Source organism: Mandrillus leucophaeus, unplaced genomic scaffold (assembly GCF_000951045.1).
Source record: "Mandrillus leucophaeus isolate KB7577 unplaced genomic scaffold, Mleu.le_1.0 Scaffold136, whole genome shotgun sequence".
Classification (NCBI taxonomy): Eukaryota; Metazoa; Chordata; class Mammalia; order Primates; family Cercopithecidae; genus Mandrillus; species Mandrillus leucophaeus.
In genome coordinates, this window is record NW_012101321.1 from 714,609 (window position 1) to 730,701 (window position 16,093).

The following is a 16,093-nucleotide window of genomic DNA, read 5'->3' on the forward strand; positions in this document are numbered from 1 at the left end:
ATATATAACATGATTTTATCGGTAACTGTGACTGAACTTGAATATATCAAATATTTGATATATCTTGACATTTTGTATTATGGTAAGAAGAAATAAAAGACCTTCCTCAAATTTTAGGATATGGACTTCTGTTTGTTGATGTTGGTGTTTTATGATACACTGTTGTAAATCATACTAAAGGTTTTCTCTGAAAAAGACTAGAATTGACAATACTTCATTTGTTAACAGTTTCAAGTTTTAGATCACGGGTGCTTAATTTCTTGTGTGTGCACAATATGTTGGCATTATTTTATCTGACCTCAAAGATGTCCATATAGATACCAACAAAGGATAAAGTGTAAGAATAAATATCATGAAAAGATGCTGTATCAGATAAAATTCTAGAGCCAGGTTAAAAAAACATAAAGGTAAACATGCTTGATATATAAAAATTGAGAAATATGATAAAAAAAGAAATGTTTAAAGCATCTGTAATACCACTGCCTAAGATGCAGTTTATTTTGAAATGTTGTCTTCTAGTCTTCATACAGTTTAAAAATCATATTATAATCATTATTATTTCCACTATTTTCCCCTTAGCGTAATATAATAACATCCGTGTTTTAAAAAATGTTTTATGAACGTCATGTTTAGGGATTACACTGTATATATCCCATCTCATAGATTCCTTTATATTGAGCCTTTGAATTTTTACTTTTATTTAAATTTATTTTTATCTTTATTTTTTGCTTTTGTGGATAAACTGCAGTGAGCATCCTCTGTATAATTTTTTTTTTCTGTTTTAGGATTACTTCCTTAGGATAGATTGCCAGAAGTGGAGTTACTGGGTCAGAGGGTATGAACTTATGAACTTTTTTTTTTAAATAAATTTTTTGTTTCTGTCCAGTCATTTGTAAAAGAATTAAAATAATAATGATTATAATTGTTACCTGCTTGAAAACTGTGTCTGAAGGCAAGATTCTGTGATCAGAGAAGTTTGGGAAATACCCAGGATAAAAAGCCTTTTAATCTGATTTACCTCAGCATTTCCCAAATTTAACTGAACACTGAAATTTTTTTTTGATACACTTCTTAAAATTTTGTGGAAGTTTTATATAGGATATAGTCTATGAACTACTGATGTAAAGTTGAAATTGTTTTATATGCTTATGTTTTATTGGTCAAAGGAATTAAACTATAAATCTTTATGCTAAAAATTAAAAGCGATTAATGTTGTTTACTATGGTTTTTGTGCATGTCTTTATAAAGTCTTATAACTTTTAAAATTGAAATGTTCTATATTGTTTACTAAAAAGCATTTTAATGCCTTGGCATCAATACTTTTTTGCAATCATTAATGATATTTAGAATGTAGACATATAATATGAAAGTAGAACATAATATAGATTGTACAAATCTTGTTTTTTCCACTATTTTCCCCTGCAGAATGTGAAAACCTTTGCATCTTCTGATAGTCTAGCCAAGGTCCAAGAAGTAGCAAGCTGGCTTTTGGAAATGAATCAGGAACTGCTCTCTGTGGGCAGCAAAAGACGACGAACTGGAGGCTCTCTGAGAGGTAACCCTTCCTCAAGCCAGGTAGATGAAGAACAGATGAATCGTGTGGTAGAGGAGGAACAGCAACAGCAACTTAGACAACAAGAGGAGGAGCACACTGCAAGGAATGGTGAAGTTGTTGGAGTAGAACCTAGACCTGGAGGCCAAAATGATTCCCAGCAAGGACAATTGGAAGAAAACAATAATAGATTTATTTCAGTAGATGAGGACTCCTCAGGAAACCAAGAAGAACAAGAGGAAGATGAAGAACATGCTGGTGAACAAGATGAGGAGGATGAGGAGGAGGAGGAGATGGACCAGGAGAGTGATGATTTTGATCAGTCTGATGATAGTAGCAGAGAAGATGAACATACACATAGTAACAGTGTCACAAACTCTAGTAGTATTGTGGACCTGCCCGTTCACCAGCTCTCCTCCCCATTCTATACAAAAACAACAAAAGTGAGTATATTCATTATATTGTTAACTTGAGAAACTTTACATACCTATTTTAAGTAATGAAACTTTCCTCTCAGTCTTTGTATTACTAAAAATTAATCTTAAGATATGTAATAATAAAATGAACTAGTTTTTTGTTTTACAGAAGGTATTGGAAAGTATTAACAAGTAAAAATACTGATAATGGGACAATCTGAGTACAAATGGAGGGAAAGTAATTGAGCCTATTACTATGAAAAGTTATTAACATCAAATTTTTGTCTAAACCTTGAGTTCCGGGCAGGGATTAGTAGCTTGTGTGGGGTGTAGAGGTTTTGGGTGAAATATGATTTGTGTAAATCAAGTAATGAAGAAGCTTTTTATTTACAAAATGCAGCTGCTGGAGTGGGCTGTCTATTTACAAGTGTCACTCTAAGGCATAAATTACTCAAAAGTTGCCTCAAATTAGTTCTAGTTATTTATCATTTGAGAATTAGAAATAGTGGATATTCATGTAGAATAGACTTACAAGTTAAACTATATTTTGGAAAGGAACATTTTAACTTGAATAATAGCTTACTTGTTTTATAGACATTAAAATAATGTCTGTGGTAGTTCATCCTCTTACTCCTACTTGCTTATTTCTTACATTTTACAGTGATTTTAGGCCATAAACAATATACAAACTGATTTAACTGATTTGACATCATATCATTTAACCTAACTTGACTTGGAATGAAGTGCCTTACACACTTGGATTAATAATAGTTGAATTGCTAAATCATGTTTTACATCTGCTTGTAAAACCTTGACTTTCTAAAATGTGTTTGGCCCTAATTTACCTAGCCTGTCTGCAAGTCAGATTATATTTAGCTAGCATGATCTAAGAAGGACATGACATGAAGTAGTGATTTTTCGTCCATCGTATCATCCCTGTCTCAAGATGTTGAAGCAGTAGCTTTGAATCTCAGCCAGGTGGCTCTACCGCTAACAACTATACACTGCTTTGTTAAGGCTCAGACGTTATATAGTGTCATTCCTCCCTTCTATCCCCCCAGTCTTGATCCCCTTCTTCAAGGTTACTGTATCAAAAGGGAGTTTATACATCTCTTTTTTTCCTGAGAGTTCAGTTAGAGGAATAAGGGTTTAATACTTAAGTTCCAATTGCATTATCTTATTTCAGAAAGAGGTTCAATCAAAAAACTAAGCCTTGCAGAACAATGCAGAGTTATTGCTGATTTCTGCTACACTTTAAATTAAAAGCAAAAAAAGCTAGTTAGACAAAACTTTATCTTTTTCCAAAAGGAAAAGTCATCCTTATATTCTGTAGGAAACCTTCCAGTTCACAAGTTTGACAGGTACTTCATCTTTTCTTTACCTTCAAGATAAAATCATTAACAGAAATTTTATGTGTGTGATGATTACCTCTTTAAAAACGAAGTATACTGAATTTGTTAGTTTTTTTTCCTAGTGATTCTGAATCAGGAATAACAGTTATTCTTGTACATGCAAGATAACAAGAATGGACTGGGCCCTAACCATAGCAGGGATAGATGTGTGTATGCATTTGTATATATACACATGTACAATATAGATGTGTATATGCATTTATTATATAAGTGTGTATGTATACTTTTTGATATGTTGTTGATCATGAGATGATTTGCCTTCATAAGTATGGCATGAAGAATACAAAGCTATTTGATTGCCAGGACAGTGATGCCCTTCTATAAGTACGATTTCAGTCTGAAATTTTTCTAAATGTTTTCCTTTTTGTCCATTCCTAAAACCCTTCTGCCAGAGTATTCCCGGAGCACTTTCAACAGCATTTAGAAAAGTCGCTTAGTACTGCTTTACCTAAAAAGAAAATGTCAGTATTCTCCATCTGTAGATGTTTTAATACAATAAATAGAAGCTCTCACTAGTTCAAGTACTTTATTTTGGAAGAGCTTTAAATTCTTGATCATTATGAAGTTAAGACACTTCTACAGACGTTACCCTAGACCATAGTTTCATTCAAGTCTTAAACTTTGACTTTTGAGAGTAGAGGCATAAGAAATGAAATCCCACTTTTAAATGTTAATATAGGATTAGCTTTCTACAAATTTTACTCAGGATACCTTTCAAGTTTTATTTTTTGGCGTTCTCTTAAACAAACCCTGTGGACAGCTAGACTGAATTTTATCCATCATCCCTAAATATGCTGCATAAGCAAATATGATATTAATGAGAAAAAAAGATGTTTAATTCTTCCTTGCATTGCTTTATTCTTTGAAAGCATTTTGAAAACTGTCAAAACTCTGAGGACAGTTTTTCCCCCCTTGTCACTAAAGGTTTGTTCTTTTGGGAGCCTTATGGCAAGCAATATATGTTAAAAATTCCATACTGTCTTAATGTTAAAAGTCAAGGAAAGTGATAGTCAAGAATTGCTATTTATTAAGCTCACACTGTTTGAAAGATCCTATGACAGATACATAAACAAAAGTTACAGAGAGGCCAAATGATCCACCCCAGATCACACTAAGTGATGAGAGATTTTAATCCTGATTTGCCTAATTGCAAAAAACCCCTTTCTCTTTCCATGTACTATGCTGCCCCCTATGGTAGAATATGACAAACATCACTAAACAAGATTTCCAATATAGTCATAAGGACTCTGGCGTGTGATGATTTTCTAATACTGTGTCCCATTTGAAGTGATCAGAGCTACCCTATAGAAAGGACAGAGAGCTCAGTTAACTACTTTTCTTTGTGACACTTAACAAAACACTATTGAGGATTTTACAGCTCAAGGCTAAAGTAATCAGGAAGAAATGACGCTATTAAAAAATTTGATAGAGGTCATACTCTCTCGAATCCATAAAACATGCTTTTAAAGCAGAGGTTGTGTGCTGGCTGTTCCTCTAAATTTGACTAGCCTGTAAATTCTAGAGTCAACTTGGTTCTCCAGATATAAATGTCTGTCTCTTCAGTTTTTACTTCCTTTGTCAACATCCTTATCATATATATTTTTTAAAAATTGTTTTCTGAAGAGATGCCCAGCTCATATTGAAGAATCTTTGACATATTTTATGCAGATATCAACTAATTTTCTACTAACATGAAAAACAAATGAGACAATTATTAGGCCAGATCTGGTATCCTGATCTTTTGATGAAGAGAAGTGTGTTTGAGCACTAATTTCTGATGCTTCCTTATCTGTCATAGTGGCTTCCACCTGTTCTCTTCTCATATAACATCCTTACCTCAAATGAGTCTATTTTTTTTCCCATCCTAATTGTTGGATTCTTCCACCTGTTCTCATCTCACATAACTTCCTTACCTGAAATTAGTCTATTTTTTTCCCATCCTGATTGTTAGATTCCTCTTAGTAATTAAACCGTGTTTATCCATTTGCCTCAAATAAGAAATAAATGTTTATCAAAAAATACATATGTATAAAGGATAGCCGGGTATGGTAGCTCACACTGTGATCCCAGCACTTTGGGAGGCTGAGGTGGGCAGATTGCTTGAGCCTAGGGGTTCAAGACCAGCGTGGGCAAACATGGCAAAACCCTGTCTCTACAAAAAACAAAAATTAGCTGAGTGTGATGGCATGCACCTGTGGTTCCAGCTACTTTTAGGGCTGAGGTGGGAGGATCATTTGGGCCCAGGAGGTTGAGGCTGCAGTGATCTGGGCCATAGAGAGTCCTGTTTCAGAATAAATAAGTAGAAGGGGGGGGGAGTTGTGGAGAAGCATCTAGTGTATTGGAGTTTAGAGGCATAAGACCCTTTCTTTCTTGTCTATAAGTTCTGAACAATAGAGGAATCAGGTAGTAGGATCATTAACCAATCAGGGTATCTGGTCCACCATTCTCCAACCACCTCCTAGGACCAGAGCTGCTGAGAAACTTTGTAGGACAATGTGTCTAACATCGGAAACATAACAGGGCTCTAAGTTACACTCTATTGTAGAGTTCTAGAGAATGATAGCTTCTTCAGAAAGTCCCTGGCCTAGTCTACCTACAAGACAAATAACGTAAGTTCAAATTCTGTTTGGTGTAGACATGTCCAGAGAGCAAAAAATGCTATTTAAGGCAGTCATCTTGAGTAACATCCACTAGTAAACATGGCCCAGTGAATAGCCATGTCCCCTACCTTTGTGAGGGAGGAAAAATGAAACATTGACTCAGCATAGTTTAGCCCAATTTTAAACATGTGGGGAGGATGATGGAAATGGGAGAAATGGGGACAATGGGTGAGATGGGTTTTCCCTTAACATATTAGAGTGATAAGAACTTTTCAGATCTGAGTTTGAATTCTGATTATGCCACTTACTGTGTAACTGTAAGTATGTAATCTCAGTGAACCTATTACTTTATCTGTAAAATAAAGACTAGAATGCCTACCTCTTAAGGTTTTTGTAAGGATTAAGTGAAATAATTTATGTAAATCAGGTAGCATAGTGTCTGGGACACTCAAAATATTTTACAGATACAGGCCTTATGACATCATTTTATTTGTCTCCTGTGCCTTACCCCAAATCCCACAAAATACACTTCATTCCCCACAGCGGTTGTCAGTCTCTATATGTATGTTTTACGACCTTCAGCATTCAGTCATCATATCACCCTCTAGTGTAAAAAGAAGTAGAGAAATAAATTCTTTTAAAAAGGTACACAGGAGGATTAGAAGAATACTATAATAAGCTAGGCCCATCTTCAATAAAAATAGACATAAATTTTGAAGCCGATGCTACCCACAGATCTCCCTAGCTGATAAAATATGTATCCTTTCCTTTCATTAGAATTTAAGTCAATTTCTGTAGACTTCCTTCTAATCTTTAGCTAAAGCTTCTGTATATTTAAATGCTTTAATGAATCTTCCATATGGATGCCACAATGAATTTTAGCTCATGGTTAATTTCTAATTAATGCTTGTTAATATAGTTTTAAATATATTTGTTAATATTGTGTTAAACCATAATAACTCTAAATGTTGGTGATAAACTGTATCTCATTCACTGCAGGTCATGACAGTTACTATTATTAATTATTTAAGAGATACGGCCTTGCTGTGTTGCCCAGGCTGACCTTGAACCCCTGGGTACAAGAGATCCTCCTGTGTAGTTGGGACGGCAGGCGTGGACCACCGTGCCCAGCTCAAAAAGTATTTTAATTATGGGGTTTCATTGTAGACTAAAGAATAATCTTCACACCAAATGGGCCATTTTTAAATTGTTTTATAGCGCTCCAATGATTTGTTCTTTATACAGATGATAAACCTCACTGAAATATACACAAATACCACAAATAGTTATCTTCAAAATACTTCCAAAGAAAATTGTTTCCCATGTGTATTATTATAATGATCTGATCCATTTTTAATGTTGTTTTTTGTTGGTGGTAGGGAAGACAGTATGAAGAAAAAGGATATAGGAATATATCATGATGAATTTTGTTTTCACTTTGGTAGATAACTCCAAAATGATTTCTCAAGCTCCATTCATTCACCCTAGCCATAGTTTTGCATTTCTAGCTATCTGTTGGGCATCATCATCTGAGTGGTCCACTGAAAACTAAAACTACTAGTAGTTTCTTTCCCCAAACCAAGTTTTTATTTTCCTGCCCAGATTTTCTTTTCTCTCTCAATCGTCCCATCTTCTGGTCAGTGGATGGAAAAGTGACTTGACTTCTTATGATCTGAGTCTGGGCCTGCTGAAGAATTTAACAGACTTGATCACTTAGTCTCTGTTTTTCTTACCCGCCAGGCACTTGTAAGATAAAAATTGAAGGGTTTGTGTTTAAAAATGTAAAGAGCATTTTTGCTTGTGCTTCTGTTTGCATCAGGCTATGATGCCATGCCCTTGACGGTGAGTTGGCAGTATGAATAATTGGATGAGTTTTTTAAATGAATTTTTAGCTCTGTATAGATAGTAGCCTCAATACAGATATCTGGTGCCCTGTTTCCCACTGATAAAGCCAAACCTAAATGAGAACATTTGAAGTCTTCCAATATCTTACCATAGTTTCTACCTGGTTTCATCTCCTTTCCTCTCTACTTGTTTTGAATGATACTCCTTCCCGCCAGCCAGATCCTTCAAATCCAAGTCCAAATCCCCTATCTTTATACCTTCCTAGATTTAGAAAATCTAATTCCTTTGAACCTGTTGTTGCTTCTCTTCATGGTGCAGTTCATTTGGTATTACCTGGTGACATTTTTGGTAAGCTTTGTCTTAAGTTACCATAAAATTCTTCACTTTTTTGAGCAGTAGAAATTTGATAAATTTGTCTTCAGTCCTAATTCAGGTTGAGAGTTGAAGACTGGCAAACTGTAATGTGAACAGTTGTCATTTCACCTCTTTTTCTTTTTTTTCTTCTAAGACAAGGTCTTGCTTTGTTGCCCAGGCTGGATGGAGTGCAGTGGCATAATCGCGGCTCACTGCAGCCTCCACCTCCCAGGCTTAAGCAATTCTCCCACCTCAGCCTCCAGAGTAACTGGGACCACCCGTGGCACCACCACGCTTGGCTAATTTTTGAATTATCTGTAGAGACAAGGTCTTACTATGCTGCTCACGTTGGTCTCACACTCCTGAGCTCTAGTGATCTTCCTGCCCGGGCCTCCCAAAGTGTTAGGATTATAGGTGTGAGCCACCATGCCCCAGTCTCATTTCACCTCTTAAGATGTACCTAAGCTAGACCAGAAATTGTAAATGGGCACATCATTAAAATTGAGTTTAAGACTCAGGTATTCAGTATACGTACAGATTGTTACATTGAGACTCCCCTGAGGAGAAGTTAAAAATCCCACCTTAGGAATCATTTTGTAACATGCAGAAATCGATTGAAGGCAATTCATACAGCCATTAAATATCACATTTGAAAGAATATTTAATAATGGGAAATGCTTAAAAATATTTTATTTAAAATATAGGATTCAAAACTCTATATAGTGTGATCTTAATTATGAAGCAAACATAGATTTTTATATATGTGTATGTATGCATCTACATATATACATATGCACAGAAAAAGATCAGAAGAAATTGTACCAAATGTTAGGAATTATCTCTGAATGTGGTTGAATAAAATGTTATTTTTTTCTTAAATACATTTTAGAATTTCTCCATTTTGTTATAACAAGCATATATGACTCTTTATTGGAAAAATAACTCTCTGCTGGAAACCAATTATTTTATGTAATCTTTTTTGATGACTTACATGGTGTGTAATGCTCCTAATGGAGGATTGGATAAAAAGATGTTCCTCACAAGAAATGGCATTATATAATGATCTCTGCATGAGAATACAGCTGAATATAGTGGAAACCTTCCCCTATTCCCAACCCCCCATTTCATAGTGGAAAGGGCACGGAACTCTTCAAGTCCTAGTGTAACTGATTCTTCACATCTTTAGGGCTCAGGTGTTACCCTGGCAATTTTCTAAGATCAGCTTAACACATTACTAGAAGAGTAATAGCATAGTCGTATCTTTTCTTGTTTTGAAGATATTTATTTAATATGTGTTTTCTTTAAAGAGTTCTTTGGCCTTGATAGCACTTTTGGCTCTCTCTAAACGTGAATATTTTTCATATAAAAACCTTTCTCTGAGCAATTTCAGAGTCTGTCTTTGAAAATGGGTGTCCCCAACCCCCAGGCCATGGACCAGTACCAGTCTGTGGCCTGTTAGGAACTGGCTCTCACAGCAGGAGGCGAGTGGTGGGTGAGTGAGCATTACTGACTGTGCTCCACCTCCTGTCAGATCAGCTCTGGCATTAGATTCTAATAGGAGCACAAACCCTATTGTGAACTGCGCTTCCGAGAGATCTAGGTTGTACTCCTTCTGAGAATCTAATGCCTGATGATCTGAGGTGGAACAGTTTCATCCCAAACTGTCCCCCCACCTCCCCTGTCCACGGAAAAATTGTCTTTCGTGAAACCTGTCCCTGGTGCCAGAAAGGTTGGTGACTACTGTTTTAAAACACAATTATTATTATTTTTTTTGAGATGGAGTCTGGCTGTGTTGCCCAGGCTGGAGTGCAGTAGTGCAATCTCAGCTCACTGCAACCTCCACCTCCTGGGTTCAAGCGATTATCCTGCCTCAGCCTCCTGAGTAGCTGGGATTACCAGTGTCTGCCACCACGCCCAGCTAATTTTTGTATTTTTAGTAGAGACAGGGTTTCACCATGTTGGCCAGGCTGGCCTCGAACTCCTGACCTCAAGTGATCCACCTGCCTTGGCCTCTCAAAGTGCTGGGATTACAGGCATGAGCCACCGTGCCTGGCCTTAAAACATAATTCCAAAGTGGCCATTGCTTTATGAGGAAATCATTAGTGCTTTCCCTTCCCTCCCTTCCCGTATTCCCAACCCCCCATTTCATCAAACTAATATATTTAACATGTTAAGAGTTTTTAGTCTTAATTTTAAGTCTCCTAAGATGGACTCCAAACTGGAGTGGACCTTTGAGATCACCAAGGCCAAACCTGTGTCCAGTGGCTTTACCAACAGACTTGAACGTACAAATGAGGCCATTACAAAGGAATACTGCAATGTCAAGTATCTTCATAGTTTTAGACAGTTATTTATGTTAGGGTTCTTTATTTAATGTTGACATCTCTGACTTTGCTTTGGTCCTTGTTCTTCTGCCTAGAGCAGTGACAGCTCTTTTCACAGGAGAAGACTGCTGCCGTATTAATCTGTGGTCTTCTCCAGACTGAATGCCTTCAGTGTGTTCTCAGAATGTGTATATATACTTATATTTTTTCTCATTAATCTTAACAGTCCTAATAGGTCATTTCTAATCTTTAACCCCATAGTGGACATGAGAAATATGTGAAGAGAGGTTAAGTAATTAATCATGTATCAATCAGCTGGTAAATAGTGGAGTTGGGATTGGAACTCAGATCTTATTCTGGGTCTAGGTTATGGACATATAACAAATGTACTTATGTTAACATTTGGAAATTTAGTTAAACAATATTAGTAATTTTGGGATGAGTGGGCTGTGAAATAACCTATAAAGCTACCGCCCTAACATTTATTTTCATGTCCCCAAATGTTGCCTCAACTAAATCTCTTTGTGGTATATTTATTGTGACTCATTGTATTAAGTTTGTTTTTCTCCGTCTCTCATTTCAGCCCTTTGATTTCTTATTTTATTGCCTAGTAATATTTATTGTATTATCAGGTACCCTGATAACCTAATTATTAGTCAATAAAGAATTAGTGTATAAATTTTTACATAATACTTGTCAGTCATTGACCACATGGATATATATTTTGTGTAGCTGGAGTCAGTGCGTATACTTCTTTTATATTCCTGATTCTTTTGGTTATTATGATAATAATAGCCTTATTATTATTTGATAACCTGTTTAAACAGTTGACTTGTTCAGCCTCTCAAAGGGAATTTTCCCCACTCCCCTCTGCTTCACTGAGATCTTGACCCATTTACATGAATTATTTCTACATTCCTTCACCTAGAATTTCATGTGTATCTTTTTTCTTTTATCCCTCCAATCTGGAAAGAAGAAATACACTCGTCCTTTACAAGGAAACCTTGTGTTTGGATTATTGATCCTTGAGGTTTGCAAAATGTTTTTTGGAGACTTCCTGCATTAGCCAGTCTGTCTTTTTAAATTAACAAGCTTTAATTTTTAGAGCAGTTTTAGATTCACAACAAAGTTGAATGAGAGGCCCAGAGAGTTCCCATATGCCCCCTGGTGCACACATGTACAGCTTCCCCTTTACCAGGATAGTACATTTGTTACAGTCGGTGAATCTGCATTGTCATATCATTATCCGGAATCCATAGTTTCCACCAAAGTCTCACTCTTGGTGTTGTGCACTCTGTGGGTGTGGACAAATGTGTACTGACACGCATCTACCAATGTAGTACCATAGTGAATGGTTTCACTCCCTTAAAAATCCTGTGTTCTGCCTATTCATCCCTTTCTTCCCCAGTCTCTCATCACCACTGATCCTTCCACCGTCTCCATAGTTTAACTTTATCGGAATGTCATATAGTTGCAATTATACAGTATGTAGCCTTTCAGATTGGCTTCTTTTACTGATGTAATATGTATTGACTTTTCCTCCATGTATATTTATAGCTTGATAGCTCATTTTCTTCTAACACTGAATAATATTCCATTGTTTGGATATACCACAGTTTATCCACTTCCCTGGTGAAAGACATCTTGGTTGCTTCCACATATTGGCAATTATGAATATAGCTGCTTGTGAAAATCTGTGTGCAGGATTTTGCATGGACTAAGTTTTTAACTCCTTTGCATAAATGCCAGGGAGTGTGATTCCTGGATTGTGTGTTAACAGTATGTTTAATTTTGTAAGAAACTGCCAAATGGCTTCCAAAGTGGCTATATCATTTTGCATTCCCACCAGCAGTGAATGAGAGTTCCTATGGCTCCATATCTTCAGTGGCATATGGTGTTGTCAGTGTTCTGGATTTCGACCATTCTAATAGGTGTGTATGGTATCTCTTTGTTACAATTTGCAATTCCCTAGTGATATATGATACTGACCATCTTTTCCTGTGCTTACTTCCCATCTGTAAATCTTCTTTGGTGAGGTGTGTGTCCAGATCTTTTGTCCATGTTTTAGTTGGGTTGTTCTCTTATTGTTGTATATTTTGGATAACAATCGTTTATCCCATGTGCATTTTGCAAATATTTTCTTCCAGTCTGTGTCTTATGTTCTTATTTTCCTGACAGTGTCTTTCAGATAGCAGACATTTCTAATTTAGTATAGTCCAGCTTACGAATTATTTCTTTCATGTATCATGCTGTTAGTATTGTGTTGTTGTATCTAAAATGTCATTTCCAGCTGGGTGCCGTGGCTCACACCTATAATCCCAGCACTTTGGCAGGCTGAGGTGGGAGGATCGCTTGAGCCCAGGAGTTTGAGACCAGCCTGGGCAACATAGTGAGACCTCCTCCTTAAAAAAAAAAAAAAAAAATACACAAAATTAGCCAGGCATGGTGGTTGGTGCATTCCTGTGATCTTAGCAACCCGAGAGTCTGAGGTTGGAGGATTGCTTGATCCTGGGACATCAAGGATGCAGTGAGCTGAGATCATACCACTCTACCCCAGCAAAAAGTCTTTTCTATACCCAAGGCCATTTAGGTTTTCTCTAATGTTATCTTCTAAGAGTTTCATAGTTTTGCACCTTACATTTATGTCTGTGATCCATTTTGAGTTAATTTTGTGAAGGGTGTAAGGTCATTGTTTCGATTCATTTATTTGCATGTGGATGTTCAGTGGTTCAGCACCATTTGTGGAAAAGACTAACTTTTCTCCCTTGTACTGCCTTTGTTCCATTGTCAAAGATCACTGTACCATATTCTGGTCTCTCTATTCTGTTCCATTCATCTACTTTTAATTCTTTCACCAATACCACACTGTCTTGGTTACTGTAGCTTTATAGTAAGCCTTGAAATTGGATAGTGTCTATCTCCCGGCTTCGTTCCTCTCCTTCAGTATGGTTTTGGCTATTCTGGGTCTTTTGCCTCTCCATATGTTTTAGAATCAGTTTGTCGATATCTGTTACTTGCTGGGATTTTAATTGGTATTGCTTTGAAACTGTAGACCAGATTGGCAAGGACTGACATCTTGACAATATTGAGTCTTCCTGTACAAGAATATGGAATATATCTCCATTTATTTCATTCTTCTTTGATGTTTTCTTATCAGAGTTTTATAATTTTCCTTGCATAGATCTTATACATATTTTATTAGATCATCCCTAAATATTTTATTTCAGGGGGCTGCTAACGTAAATGATACTATGTTTGTCATTTCAGATTTCACTTTTCCATTGCTGGTGTATAGGAAAATAATCGACTTATTATATATTAATCTTATATCTTGCAACCTTGCTATAGTTGCTTTTGTTTGGTCCATTTTTTAAAGGATTTTCTATGTAGAGTGTCATGTCATTGGCCAGAAAAGACAGTGTTATTTCCTCTTTCTTAATCTCTTTATCTTTTACTTCTTTTTCTTGTCTTTATGCTTTAGGACTTCCCCTACGATGTTGAAAAGCAGTGGTTAAAGAGGACATTCTTGCCTTGTGTCTGATCTTAGTAGGACAGCTTTGAGTTTCCATCGTTAAGTGTGATGTTAGCTGTAGGCTTTTTGTAGATAGTCTTTATCAGATTGAGAAAGTTCCTCCCTTCTATTCCTAGTTTGTTAAGAGTCCTTCTGTCCTATTAATGGTTTAGTAGATGACTCTGTGGTACTTTGAAGGTTGTTTGCCATAGGCAGTTTACCTTTCCTTGACATTTGAAGGATTTGTGTTGATGCCAAGTATAGGATTTTCACAGAGTTCTCCTGTAGCTTCTAAAGGTTTAGCTTGGAAATGTTAATTACTTAACATTAGCAGGTGAGTAAAAAAGCTGGGGATAAATTTTATATCTTGCTTGTATTTCAGTTTCCACCTCTCCCCCTGACAAAACCCCAATATATAAACAGTAAATGTAAGTATATATAAATATATTTTTTAAACATGTAACAAATGTAAGTTCCTTTTGAAATTATTATTTCACCAACTTTAAACAGTATTATCAATTTTACAAACATTTGACCAGTGGTTACTATTTTATGAATCTTATTAATGAGATTCTTTTCTGCTTGTGGGTCTACTTTTACTTTGATTCTTGTCCTAAAATCTCAGTCCTATCTTTGGCCTCTCTTCTGAGAGACGTAATTTTGTGTATTTAATCTCTATTTTCTATAAATTAATATGATAAAAAGAATCAAGTTGGATGGATCACAAGTAGAATACAGAGAAAAGAAAATATGGTTAGGGCATTGAGATTAGGTGTGTTTAAATACTTAGTTTTTAGACACGACCCCATTCTTTTGTTTTTTTCTTTGAAATTTGCCTTACATTCAGTATTGTCTAGTTCTTAATTTGGAAATGCTATTTTTTTTCATTTAGCATTACAATTATTTATGGGAAAAACTTTAAGAACATTTCAGAATTCTTTCACTGGATATTCTAAATATGGATAGTAATTCAAAAGAAAGCACAAAGATGTAAAATCACAGAAGATATAAAATATTTAGGTTTTTGTAGAAGTCATATATTAGTATGTTTAGCATACGTAGAAAATTTTATATATATTTTTTTACTATGAAACATATCAAAACCACACAGTTCCTTAAGAATTTATCTATTTCTTCACTGAACACTAGAGGGCCATATAGTACCTTATAGATAGAGCTGCTTTCCGTGTATTTAAATATACTTAGTATGTGCTTGTCTTTCCTACTTTGTGTTTTAGTATAGTATGTCTTGCTCAGAATTTGGAGTATACACTCAAGAGTAATTATGTGCACTGTCAGATAATATGTGGGATACCTAGGGTTTTTGTTTCTGCTTTTTTTTTTTAAACAAGCAACTAGCATTTTGCTACTTCGTAACAACAAAAAGTGATGAAAGAGTGAATCTTGGGATAAATGTATGTGCAGACTGACTATGCTTTGGAAATATAAGTGTGCTTTTAGAAAATTTCTCAAGTATCTGAACATATAAGCATAAAAAGAATAGGCCTTTCATTGTTATTTGCTCTGGGACTTCTTGGCATGTATGTGAAAAAAGAATTCTCTCTCCAAAGAAGCTACTTCCCTTGTCTAAATGTCATTTTGTGTTAGCACAGAAAGTAATATTGTGGGGCATAACCACCTAATCATCCTGGAGTAAAGAATATTTGAACAACTGATTTAATCTTCTTCGTTTTTTTTTTTTTTTTTTTTTTGGCTGCTTAGGGTAAAGAAATGAGAAATATAACCTATAGGTACTTAAATAGGTAATGTCAATGTGTGAAGAGAATCATGAACAGCCAGTAAGACTGTTCAGGCTCTTATGAACTACATAAGATATGCCTTCCCCAAAAGGTATTAATATTCAGTTAAAAGAATAAAAATATGAGGCAAGAAGATGGTTTGAGCCCAGGAGTTTGAGGCTGCAGTGACAGGAGTTTGAGGCTGCAGTACTTTAGCCTGGGTGACAGAGTGAGACTCTGTCTTTAGAAATATCAAGAAAAGAAAAAGAAAAACATTGTGCTGGCTCCAAAAAACTGACTTTGAGCTACATATGACCCATCGACTGTATACTATTGGATC

At 35.7% G+C, this 16,093-nt stretch overlaps 1 protein-coding gene across 2 annotated transcripts in view; it reads left to right on the forward strand.

Moving 5' to 3' along the window:
* FBXW7 (F-box and WD repeat domain containing 7, E3 ubiquitin protein ligase) overlaps positions 1-16,093 on the forward strand; it is a 222,428-nt gene that overhangs the window by 129,295 nt on the left and 77,040 nt on the right. Inside the window, exons 3-4 of one of the 2 annotated variants that reach the window (XM_011973228.1) lie at positions 786-835; positions 1,426-1,995. In XM_011973228.1, coding sequence (XP_011828618.1) covers positions 1,495-1,995 — 501 coding nt within the window. In that variant the 5' untranslated portion in view covers positions 786-835; positions 1,426-1,494. The remainder of the gene's footprint in view (positions 1-785; positions 836-1,425; positions 1,996-16,093) is intronic. The other variant, XM_011973227.1, reaches the window with a different exon arrangement.